General features: G+C 36.2%; 2 protein-coding genes and 1 long non-coding RNA gene across 4 annotated transcripts in view; all 3 read right to left on the minus strand.

The window, feature by feature from the left end:
- LOC113036309 (von Willebrand factor A domain-containing protein 5A-like) overlaps positions 1 to 2,382 on the minus strand; it is a 36,809-nt gene extending 34,427 nt beyond the window's left edge. For both annotated transcript variants that reach the window (XM_080288604.1, XM_080288603.1), the window contains exon 1: positions 2,269 to 2,382. The gene's annotated coding sequence lies outside the window, so the exon portion shown is untranslated. The remainder of the gene's footprint in view (positions 1 to 2,268) is intronic.
- Positions 2,383 to 3,661: 1,279 nt separating this feature from the next.
- Positions 3,662 to 7,944, minus strand: LOC145419989 (uncharacterized). Its single transcript, XR_013901265.1, has 3 exons — positions 7,847 to 7,944; positions 6,598 to 6,721; positions 3,662 to 6,492 (listed from the first exon to the last, which is right to left on the minus strand). It is a non-coding gene; the product is annotated as an uncharacterized LOC145419989 (long non-coding RNA).
- A 1,542-nt stretch (positions 7,945 to 9,486) lies between these two features.
- On the minus strand, positions 9,487 to 13,145 carry LOC145419988 (von Willebrand factor A domain-containing protein 5A-like). The gene is made up of 4 exons (XM_080288605.1): positions 12,472 to 13,145; positions 11,248 to 11,393; positions 10,143 to 10,266; positions 9,487 to 10,033 (listed from the first exon to the last, which is right to left on the minus strand). Exons 2-4 carry the CDS (start codon positions 11,356 to 11,358, stop codon positions 9,954 to 9,956), a joined length of 315 nt encoding a protein of 104 aa, XP_080144731.1. The 5' UTR covers positions 11,359 to 11,393; positions 12,472 to 13,145; the 3' UTR covers positions 9,487 to 9,953.
- Positions 13,146 to 13,289: the final 144 nt, after the last annotated feature.

A 13,289-nucleotide genomic window follows, 5' to 3' on the forward strand; every position in this document is an offset into this window, starting at 1 on the left:
AATTAAAATGTGAAATACATAAATAATTAATTAAATGTGTCAATAATTAATTTAAATGTGAAATACATAAATAATTAATTAAATGTGTCAATAATTAATTAAAATGTGAAATACATAAATAATTAATTAAATGTGTCAATAATTAATTAATTAAATGTGTCAATAATTAATTAAAATGTGAAATACATAAATAATTAATTAAATGTGTCAATAATTAATTTAAATGTGAAATACATAAATAATTAATTAAATGTGTCAATAATTAATTAAAATGTGAAATACATAAATAATTAATTAAATGTGTCAATAATTAATTAATTAAATGTGTCAATAATTAATTAAATGTGAAATACATAAATAATTAATTAAATGTGTCAATAATTAATTAATTAAATGTGTCAATAATTAATTAAAATGTGAAATACATAAATAATTAATTAAATGTGTCAATAATTAATTAATTACATGTGTCATAACTATTTATTTAATTAATTAATTCCAATTTTAATTAATTATTGCCACATTTAATTAATTATTTAATGGTGTATTTAATTAATTCATTATGGCAGTCCTGGCGTTCCATAGGTTTCACCCCGACGCACAAATGATGGTTCACTTGACCGCGGTTGTTCTGTGCGCGCTCATAAAAAAAAGGGGGTGGCTGGCGCTTTACTGCTCACGTGACACTTCTAATGGATTCCGCTCAATACATTAAGAGATTTAATCAGGTGAAGATGATTAAAAATCTATAGCGAACAGAATTTGATAGTGACACGAATACTTGGAAATAAAGAAATACTTCTTTGTGCAGAAAATTTCTTCTCATTTTACACACAATGTTGAAATTAAAATATTGAGTTTTTTTTAAATTTTATTTTAATGCTGAGTGCGCTCTCAGTACTGCTGTTTATTTAACGCCACATCTGCATATTAGAACTCTGAAACATTAAACATTTTAACATTACTAACCTGTAGACGCTTCGATTTGTTAAGAAATCAAATCAATACATTTTAAATAGATCAATGAAATACTCAATTCAATCAATAAAATTGACCAAATTGATAATTCCATCCATCCGCTTCCGCTTATCCTTTTCAGGGTCGCGGGGGGGGGGGCGCTGGAGCCTATCCCAGCTGTCATAGGGCGAGAAGCAGGGTACACCCTGGACAGGTCGCCAGTCTGTCGCAGGGCCAACACGGGGAAGCCGGAGTTCCCGGAGAGAACCCACGCAAACACGGGGAGAACATGCAAACTCCACACAGAAAGACCCCGGCCTGATGGTGGAATTGAACTCAGGACCTTCTTGCTGTGCGGCAACAGTGCTAACCACCTTGCTTGATAATTGTGTTGATTAAATTAGTATTCTTGAGGGCGTTCTGTGTTAGCAGCAGAATTTAAAACTGCAACTCTGAACATAACCTGCTCCTTACCAACACAATAGAGTGCGTTATAAAGAGTGCATGCTTTAGGGGGTCGTTCTCTTTTGTTTCTATAGTCCTGTATGAGCTCTGCATTTTAAAGAAGAAAACACTGCATTAGTAATTTATCTGAATTCATTCAGCGATAATCCGCACACAAATAACAATGAATACCCCTTGTAGTTGTCAGCACAGGGTGTGCCTGTGACTCATCATGCAGGGCAGCTCGCAGGCTAAACTTACTTTGGTCAGCAATTAGAACCCGTTTAAGTTACTTAAAAATAAAAATATCATTTATCCTTTAAATTATCTAAACATAATTATAATGACTCGACACACGTATCGCAAAAATTGAATCTTGGCATCTACAAAGATTCGCATTAGATGCCACTAGAAACATCTGGATTACGTTACCACGCAGTGAAATGTTGGAAAACGCCATCAGAAAACACCAAAACCAGTTAAGCAGGAACACCGGGGACTTCTACGCTCTGATAACTTCCAGTCGGAGGCGTTTTCTGTGCAGACAATTAATGGCATCTCTTTGTTATTGTGACAGAGTGACTGTGCACCTACCTGCTAGTACGTGACACTTTCAGAATCTAAGGCAATAGTTCTTTTTCACTACACACAAAATTATGCAGTTTTGTGCCACTGAATAGTTTTGAAACTGTTTTGTCTGGGATCCGAAAACATTTGTTAAAAGGCAGTAATGAAAACTGAAAAAGCAACCAATGACGTGACAATGAACTGAGCGACAAACTCATAAAAAATGGAATTAGGTAAAATCAACACGTGAGATATGAAAATATGGCCGCCAGTGAAGAATGATGCGCAATAGAAGCTTACCTCTATTGATAGACGGGTGTATCCTGATAGGTTTACTGCACTCCTCTGTTCTTGTAGCAATGTTTACGCCACAAACAGCAGACTTTATTGAAAAAAGTCACTGCTACCGGGTACGTCCCATTTCCTTGTTTTTTCCACCAACCGATATGCACTGGGTGGGCGGAGCGTCAAATTGCAAAACATTTTTCCTTTGGATTGTTTTTTTTAGAATTCCTTCTGTGGTTTACATTTTTACTTTGCAATAGCTCTGAAGTCCTGAAAGGTCTCACGCTCACACTCTTACACTAAAAATAATTGTACTTCACGTGAAAGTCTTTGCTTATAATATATGGCATTATTGCATCCTCTTGTGAACAAGAGAAACATTTAGGAAACAGAAAAGCGTTTTGTGAATATGTAAACTTTAACTGTTGACCCATTTCAGTTTGAAATGTAGAAAAAGTGCAATCACTGCTTATTCATTAATTAATCAGTGTCTTTATTAGAGAAAGTTTACACCTCAGTTATACCAAAGCAAAAAAGCAGTAAAAGATACTTTATTAAGTTGCATGTAGTTTAAAGAGTAAATCAGACATTCAACTGAGATTTCTTTAACACAATAGTCACACCTTAACACAGGACATTACCTACACAGGATAAGGTAACACATGGACCTAGTTTCCATAAAAAAAACAAGTAATCAAACTTAATTTGATTAGTTTAGTTTGGCTTCTGAATTTGTTCAGGTCACACATCGCCCATGGCTAAAACAGTCAGAGGTGGACTGGCTAATCAGGAGTATAGAGTTATTAAACTCATCATACAAATCATCATCTAGAGCATACATATCAATGGATAATTATGATCCAATAAAAAGTATATAGTATTGTATATGATTCTGAAATGTCCCATTCTACATGTTGCTTTTAATTATTTAAGATGATGTAAATGTATTTTTGTCACGCAACTTGTTCAGTATTAAGCTAATTAACTATGATTACAATTTTGAATAAAGTAAAAAGTCTAAGCAAATGTTTTCACTTGTCCAACACAAAACTACACTGTTTGTGGTCTGTGCTCCCGGGTGGGTCCCTCTCTGGGTTTCCACCTGAAGCCCCTGATGTAATCACCTACCTGTGACCGATCTCATCCATGTTTAAACAGACACACACCACCTTCCTGTGATATACCAGTCAGGCGTGTGTCTCACAATCTAAATACCAAATTTCTAGATCAGAATAATTGTTTTTAAGTTTTGCTAAGTAAAATGAAGCAGCAGTGTCTATACTTATACTGTAAGCGATAGTAAACATCATCAGAACATGGGTACAGGAAAAGTGGATGCTCTTCCTGGCTTTTTTATTAGTAAAAAACTAACAAGAAGTCACAAGCAAAAGGACAACACACCATGGCACATGTTTAAACAAGGAAGGTTTATTCATCTTTGATTTATTATCAAAATAGACATAATTTTTTCAATCCACAAAAACTACATATTCAAAGAACCACATCAGCACAATATCAAACAGAACTGCCACATGATGTTAAACAGACGCTGTCAATTCAGCTGTATAGTGGGCAATCATAATGAAACCGTTCATTAGAAGTTTTAGATTCAAGCTGCTTTTGGCCAGCAGATGTCACCAAACATGACTGTGTTGAAAAGCTCTGAGTAATGAAACGTTTTTCAATATGAGCTTCAATGCTTCAGAACAATATCAAACAGAACTGTCCCATGATGTTAAACAGACGCTGTCAATTCAGCTGTATAGTGGGCAATCAAACTGGAAGCACAACAAATACGGAGAAGCGGAGAAAGACACACAAGCTTAACACTGGAAACAAGGGGAGCATTGGGACATGACTTACTGGTGAGACCAAGAGTGTCCACTGTTTGTCCAATCAAACATCCAATAATTTCAAATCAACAAACCACTGCTGCACTGTGGTGATAGTTTGTACACAGGCAAAAGCAGTCCAATGTGCAAAATTTGAAAGTTGCGTTTTATGGTCAGTTTATCCAGTTTGGCAAGCGATAACCAAAGATCAATTTTTATCGTTTCCTGCTGTTTCTCCTGCTCTGTCCCAAAGGCCCACTCCAGTTCATGCTGGACCGATACAAACCCTTATAGAAAATGGCCCTACAGTTCTTCCTGCCTTACTTATAAAGATAAAGAACAAAAACAAAACAAAAAATTAAGCAATTATTGATAGGTTTGCCTAGCACAGACCTGTTGCTGAAATGAGACAATGCTACTACACCAGCAAAAACAAGACACAAGTCACCAAAGTTCTTTGGTAATCAGGTGCACGAGGGAGAGAACTGTGATGAGCGCTGTTCCTGACGCTCGAACCCCAGTCACTCTCAGTTAGCTCCCCCGTAGTACTGCTCTTTACTGAAGTAATTCATGAATATGCATTAGTTCATTAACATATGACATCTTACATAGGCATACATGGGAACAAAGAGTACCAGTCTGTGTATACGTGTAGGTGTGCATGTGTGTGTGTGGGTCAAGATCTGACCCCGTGAATGACTCCCCTAAATCTGCTGGGCGTGGAAGTCCAGCAGTTCATCTAAACAAAAGGCACTTACACCTAAACAGACATAGATGTGTTTACCATACCATAAAACAGTAAGAGAAGGTACGACCTCTCTCATCTCCTTAAGATGTGTGTGTATATGCCAGAGCACTCTGGAATGCACACACAGTCTTTGCAGACTACTAAGGATCACACATCCTATCACTACACAATCGGTTATACACCTCTAAGAATATATGGTTATATATTTCTAAGCATAAATGACAATCCAACAATATAAACCTAATATTTATTAACCTACAAAAAAACATTTTTGATAACCCCAAAATATAAGTAAACCAAGAACAAACTGGAACTAAACAAGAAATGTGAAAGACAGGCAAGACACAAAGGATGAAAACCTAAAGGCTAAAAACTATAACATGAGCACAAAACAATTAAGAGAACCAAAACCACAAATGACACAAAATCAAAGAATATTAACAAAACTCGAAAACACATGAACACTGGGTCACCAGACCCAGGACCATGACAGAAAGAGACTGGCCCCCGTCAATCGATCTTTCAAGAACTGTTTGCACACAAAGAATCCAGTATTTAAAAAAATGTGTGTAGGTCTTCCAAATATTATTGGGAGCACATCATCATGTATAATTTTGAACAGTATCCTTCTTTGTCATGAAACATGAAACCATGATGGTTGCCTCCAGCACCTGATGATATCGGTTTGACTCAACCCTGCACTGCTTTCTGCATTAGCGTTCAGTGACCGAGCAAAGAAAAGAAATGCACACAGTTTTTGTCTGAGTAGACACATTAAGACAAGAACAAACTGAACAAAAAGAATAATAAACCAGTGGTGGTTGAAAAAGTTTGCTTTTTAAAAATAAAAAACAAACATGTTAACTTGGAGTGACAAATTATAATTTGTTAGTTATGTTCAGGCACCTTGTATGTGTTCAGCTCACGGACTTTGCTATAGAAGTGTTGAATGTTTAGTGGTGTATAGACGTTGTGTTTTGACTGGTGAGCACAACTGCAACGGGAGAAACAGATTACTCAGAAAAGGTTTACTTGAAATTTTAAGATTACTTAGAAAAGTAGGAATAAAGAGTTTTGATTCACAACCAATTTGTTTGATGTCACAGACTGGGCACAGTTTTGTGCCTCTTCTATCCTCTCTGTCATAAGAAGCGTGCACAAAATCCTCAATGCAACTAAGAAGGAGGACCTCGAAAGGTGCATTGGTTTACAGCTGGGGTAGGGAACTCCAGACCTCAAGGCCCGGTTTCCTGCAAGGTTTGGATGTGTCCTTGATCCAACACAGCTCATTTAAATGGCTAAATTACATCCTCAACTTGTCTTGAAGTTCTCCAGAGGCCTGGTAATGAACTAATCATTTGAGGCCTGGAGTTCCCCACACTGGTTTACAGGGAGTGATTCACAAAATACAAAATGCCTCTTAACACTAAGAACTAAGCATGAAAAAGAATATATAACAATTCTGACTGCATAACAGCAGCAGGGTATGTAACATAAAACAGCACTGGATCAAAGGCAGTAAGGTGTACGCAGATCTGCTTCTGATCACCCTGAAGGTGAAGCCACTTTAAGAAACCCCTCAGAGGCCCAGAGCTTCTTTCCTCACGCTGCAACCCAACAGGACATTTCCAGCATCCACACACTCTGTCACACGCGGCGCTGAAAACAGAAAACAGATATTAAAATAATGAATGATGGAGAAAAGTTGACTGTAGCATGAAACTATTTTTAAAACATTTTATTCTTTAATTAGCGTGTTACTACCATTCTGAGCACGGAGCCATGAAACAGCTTTCATAGCCAGAAGCTCCCACTCGTCCTTTGCATCCATCTTGAAAGCAGGAAGCCAGATCAGAGCCAGAATGGTGGCCCACACGTCACTGTTGGCCTAATTCAAAAAAAAAACACGCTACATGATTTTACTTTCTTCAACCAGTAGTATTAAATATTTTTGGCTGCTTCCTTGTCACAAGGTGTCACCAAGATGTGTAGCTCTGCATATTTGATTTGGCCGATTATTACACTGGATGCTGTTCCTGATGTAATCACAAACTGTGATGCTCTAAAATAATGTGCTGAAATACTTTGTCAAGAACTGATGATGAGAAAAGTATTTTTGCTGTGTGTGGTTACTGTGTTTTATCTTCTGATATACAGATGTTTACTTTCATGCTGTGAGGCAAGCCTACGTTTAGTTTGACATCTTTTTGTTTGGTTTGGTCTGTGTCGTGCGTTGCTGTGTCTCCAGGAACAGATACGAAGTTCAACACAACACTGCTTTCTTTTCACAAACTGGACAAGAAAAACATCTAAAACCCTCGTTGGAGATAATAACTACATTCATGATACCTGTTAACTTTTTTTTAAGTCAGTCTTTCCGCACGAGGGTCTGCGAGCACTCGCGATAGAAAGGGCGTTTAACTAGTCACGTGACGCTTCTTACGCGTACAGCGCAATCCAGTCAGAGACTTTATCAGGTGATGATAATAAAACGGCAATTAAAAATCTATAAAAAAACAAACAAACAGTATATCATAGTAAAAAGAGCACCGCTGGAAATAAGAAAACATTTGCTGTTGCAGAAAACTCGGAGTGCGCTCTCAGTGCTGCTGTTTACTCCCAACGTGAGTCTCATTAAACATTTAAATCGTCTAAACATAATTTTAATGACTTGACACACGTCTACTAAAATTGAGCCTTCGCTTCTACAAAGATTCGCATTAATATGGCGACTCTGCGACCAGAAGCATCTGGATTATGTTGTCACGGATTATTATACACATTGGAAAACGCTCCGTTTTGTGAAACTGCATAGGTTATACTGTGTGTTTTTGACTGTGATCCGAAAACATTTTTTAAAAAAGACAATAATGAATCCGGAAATAAAAACCGATGATGTGACATTAGGAATGAACTAACTCATAAAGAACGGAATGGTTAAGATAAACCTGTGAGATATGAAAGTGTGGCGCTGGAGACCGCTAGTGAAGAATGATGTGTAATAGAAGCTTACTTCAATGACTGTAGAAAACAGACGTGTGTATCCTGACAGGTTTCGTTTTCTTTTTCTTCCTCTTTATACTGTTTAGTGGCGGCTGGCAAACAGCAAAATGGTGCATTATCGCGACCAACTGGTGTGGAGTATCGAGAGATAACTGTCTCCTCTCTCCTGTTCCTCCCTGTGCTTCTCATTTTTTTTATTTCCCTTTGTATTTTATAAAACCATCTCCCTTACCCCTCTTCCTCCCATTGCCTTTGCCACCTTTCTTTTATTTTGTGCCATATTCTACTCTTGATTGCTGTCCTACTAACACTGATTTCCATATCCATAATGGTCTCTTTGCAGCTTCCTTTGCTGTTCTGTCTGCCATAATCATTTCCCTTAACTCTATGATGCGCTGGTACCCATATGAGGTTGACCATAAGCCCCATCATAGTAATTCTATATAATGTTTGCTGAATCTCTATCAGAATGTCAGGTCTGCAATCTGAGTGACTGTCTTGCAAACTAACGAATGATGAACTTGAGTCTGAGCATATCACTGATCTTAGTGGTCTTGCATCGTCAGTCCACTAGACAGCCAACGGTATTGAAACTACTTCTCCCATGTACACTGATGAAACATCACTGATTCCTTTTCTTACTTATCAATATATATACTAAAAATAAAAATACAATAACAGTAAACAATGCAGAACACCAACATCAAAAATATAATAAAGTCAACAAGCAATAAAAAGAGAATTAATTTTTACTGTATATATCTTTCATTAATCAGCATAAATACCCCTATAAACATTTAGTTGGCCCACAGATGTAGAAATTGTTCAAAAGAAAATTCCAATAAATTCTGATTATATAGCACTCATAACAGGGTATATAATACAACAGCGAATTGAAGGCAGTATGGTGTAATTAGATCTGCTTCTGTTGACTAGCCCCGAAGGTTAAGCCACTTTGAAAACAAGATGTAAAAATCAAAAGTGGCTTTATTGCTGAAGTTAGATTAAAAAAAAATACAACAACCACACAGTCTATGCAGAAACCACAAACTCACAAGGCTCGTTTGGCTTGTAAGAAAGAACATTGAAAATGTCTGGCTATTATCTTTAATGGTCTTTGAGCTATTCGTGTTCAAACATTGCTGCAGATGTGAATGTGCAAAGAAATAGTGTGTGTGTGTGTGTGTGTGTGTGTGTGTGTGTGTGTAGTTTATTGAAAACTAAAGTTTCACTGCAAACATTGCACATGTTCAAACTTTACTATAAAAAATTTTTTCACAGTATTTCTTCTTGTAAATTAGTGACTGTGCACCCACCCAATACTATGTGACACTTTATCCTAGGACATGGCAAACATTAGCTCAATCCATTAGCTCCATTTATTAAAACTTTACTGAAAAGATTCTGTGCTTTTGGCCTGCAGGGCCAGAAAGATTATCTGGACAGTTTTACTGCAGGTCCCTGTTCTTGTAACAGTGTTTACACTATGAATCACAGACTGACTGTGCTAGTTCCTTGTAGATGAGGACCTGGGCAATTGGGTATATTGCCTGTACTATACAATATGGCTTAAGTGCTAAAATGTTAATGTGCATACCTTTTATTATTCAGCATACACAATTTTTCCCAAACATTTAGTAGTCTGTCAGATTATAGAAATATATATATATTTATTGAGTTGCATTAGATTTCATAGCATTTCTATCTAAACATTAAGCAGACAGATAAACCTGATTACAAACTATGACAAATCCTGTAAATAAAACATTCACTCCACTATAAGATAAAATTAGGACTTTGTCTAGAGGCATAAAAAGTTAACTTTGATTTGGGACTGTAACACAAGCATTTTGAATTAGAACCTTTTTCAGAAGAACAACATGAAGTGGAATGTATAAAAACAAGTAAAAAGTAACAAATTATGAACAACATCACCATATGGTGATGGAAAACAGGAATAAAAACATACAATTTAAATGAGTTGCCATAATAACTGCTTGTTTTTTGAAACGATTCTGATTACATAACAATTACAGTAGGGTAAATAGCACAATAATGAATTAAAAGCCATATGGCATGATTTGCCAATCCTGAAGGTGAATCCACTTCGAGAAAACCTAGAGTCCCAGATCTTCTTTCTTTATGCTGCAACCCAACAGGACATTTCCAGATTCCACACACTCTGACACACATGGCGCTAAAATGTAAACGTAAGTTATTATATGAATAAGGTGAGGGCTGATTTTTTTTGTGGTTTCAAACAGTGTTTAAAAGAATACTTGATTTGATATTATCATTGTTTCTACCATTTTGAGCATGGATCCATGAGGCAGCCTTCATAGCCAGAAACTCCCACTCATCCTTTGCATCCACCTTGAAAGCATGAAGCCAGACCAGAGCCAGAATGGTGGCCCACACTTCACTGTTGGCCTAATTCATCAAATGAACACATTAAAATCATGATCTCACTTTCTACAACTTTGCTAACATAAAGTAAAATAGGGCACTGAAATGTTCAGTAGAAGTTCTGACTGATGAGAAAACACTCTGCAGTGCAGCTCCGTGGATAGTTAGGAGTCATTACAACCAATATTTTATCCTCTAATATTTACAGATTTGTTTTCATGCAGCAAGGCAGGGGCTACATTTAGTTTACTTCTTTTTGTTATGTTTGTTATATTGTACTCCCATGTTTTTAATTGCGTCCTATGTTTTTTTGATCAAATTATCCAATCAATTTTGTTTTAAATCTCATATTATCATTTTGTGTTATTACGTAAATTGACAGCCAGTGTTAACTTTGAGAGAAAATGTTGATTTAGTTTTAGTCAGTTGTTTTACTAAACATTTATTTTTATTTATAATTTAGCCATCTAAATTCAGATGTGGTCAGCTAAATATTATGAGATTATAGTAGATGTAGTTTATTCAGCTGATTAAAATCTAATGTAAAGTGTAAAGCTTTGATGTGTTTTTGCTGGTAAGAGATGCTCCAAATGGTTTACAAAGCATCTTATTTTCTTTGATATGACATGCAAAACCTGTCCAGGTCTTCTTTTCCTTCCGAGTTTTTAACTTTTATCATGTTTTGATGATAAACAGGGAGCATGGGAGTTTCCTCCTGCTTGTCGGTGGCAGATCAAATTGTGGGTGTCTAACTAATCTAACAAGGAGATTCCTTCTGATTTTATCACTTCCAAATTCGTCTCACCTTCCTACACAACTTAAGTTCTGATTGGATTTCGTCTCTCTAGAAAATTTTCATCTCGTTTTTATTCGTCAGTGAAACTGTTAATACATTTCAAGTTTTTGTCTTCCTGCGTTCGTTTTTATTGTGTTTTGTTTTTCCCCTCACAAAGGTTATTGATGAAAATTATGACAAAAATGATTAGTCAGCAAAATTCGGCCCACCGTTCTGGGTTTGATCTTTTCCACCTGCTCACTGGTCTTTCCCAGTGCAGTAGCCAGATCTGGATCAAGCAGCCAGGAACCAGACGCCTTCTGGAGGGAGACTAAGTGCATGAAAGGGTCTCTGGGTAGTTGCTTGGGCAACACAACTGGAAAATCAAAGATTAAACAAAAACCAGACCTCAATATGGTGATAGATAAGAAAACACAATTCTACATGACAGAGGAAAGCAAAAATGTGACAAACAGTGTACATAAGGCTTCCACACAGCAAATTAAGGGTTTTAAACAGAAACTGAAGAAAGACTAAAACTGGAAAGAAAAAAAAGATAGCTTTATTTTTTTTCAATGTGTATACCACAAATAGGTTGATATTATTAATGTTTTTATCAAACAATAGCTTCTGAATGTAAACAGCAAGTAGATTTGAGATGACGCACACACATACTGAGGATCATATAATTTCCTCTGTGGGTATTATATGAGCCATATTTATAGAACAAATATTTTTTGGAGCTTACAGTCAGCTTTTTTCGTACCCAACATAGATTTTACTGTAAGGTAGGCATTCATCACCATGATGTTTACATAAAAACAGTATATTTAAAATATTATATTTGAATTTGTTCAAATATTGTTTAAAAGTTGGGTCAAGACATTTGCTGAAGAATTTGTCATTAATTGGACTTAAAGGGACTTTCATAGTTTTTACTCTTTTCTACAGAAAAAACTGAAAAGTTCCAAACTATAAAGTGACACATTAACACCTCCTACGGCCCACGTGTACACATATGATCTAAATCCTCTCTAAATCCCACAAAGACATGGCAGCTGGAAATACAAACCACATATAGAGAGACTTGTAAAGAAACTGAGACTTAAACTTCGTTTTTTCTTCCGTAATAAACAGTGCTTTTCTTTTGCAGTAAAAAAAAACGTCTTGTCACTGCAACCTTTTTATCTGTGTTAGATTATGGTGACATTCTGTATATGAACGCTTCTTCTTCATGTCTTCTAATGTTGGACACGATGTATCATGCTTCCTTGAGGTTTATTACCAACTGTAGATATCTGACCCATCACTGTGACTTGTACTTAAGAGTAAAATGGCCTTCTTTGGCCATTAGAAGACAGGGGCATTGGTACACTTTTATTTATAAAGCTATGCTAGGATTGCTGCCTCCTTATATTTGTACTTTGGTCACAAGGACAAATAGTGGTTCTTACTCCTTGCGTTCAAATGATCAGCTGCTGCTGTCTGTTCCCCTTGTCCGCACAGAGTTGGGTAAGAAAGCCTTTGTCCACTGCGCGCCTTTTTCAGGTAACCTGTTACAGAAAGACTGGAAATTGACTGAACTGTTGTCTTTAAATGTTTTTAAAACTAAACTCAAAGGCCTACAGACTGCCTCAATAATGTGTAATTGTTTTGTGTAATTGTTTAACTTTGTTTGTTCGTATGTATTTGTTTGGAAATGTGCTGCCTCTTGGCCAGGACTCCCTTGAAAAAGAGGTTTTTGATCTCAACGGGACATTCCTGGTTAAATAAAATAAAAATACAAGTTTCAGATTTGAAATCACAGTTTTAACACAATCTTAAATTTGACATAACAATTTAACATTTAAAATATGACTAAATAAGAAAATGACTTTCACACAGGTGGAATCACGGACGGAAGATGAACTCTGTATTAAAATGTAGATAAAAATGAGACATTTCAAATCCTTTAACTTGTTTTGACCAGTTACCCATCCCACATTTCATTTTAGAACTTTAGATAGCTTGTCTTAAACTTCCATTCAGCTTGTACTTACAGTCTTGCAGGGAACGATTTCAGGTTTTTATTAAGAAATAAAAACAATTACTGGATTGTGATTTTACTGCGCAGATGTGTGGTGTTCTGTCATTCACTCTTTACTTACTCCCACGCCGCGGATAACCGTTTTTCTTTCCATCTACCATGAAATCAAGATGAAAAACATGGAGTCAGCAATTTCATAATAGTAAATGAAAAAGAACAAATAAAGTACAGACATTATAAACAGCC

This window comes from Astatotilapia calliptera, chromosome 14, assembly GCF_964374335.1.
Source record: "Astatotilapia calliptera chromosome 14, fAstCal68.1, whole genome shotgun sequence".
Classification (NCBI taxonomy): Eukaryota; Metazoa; Chordata; class Actinopteri; order Cichliformes; family Cichlidae; genus Astatotilapia; species Astatotilapia calliptera.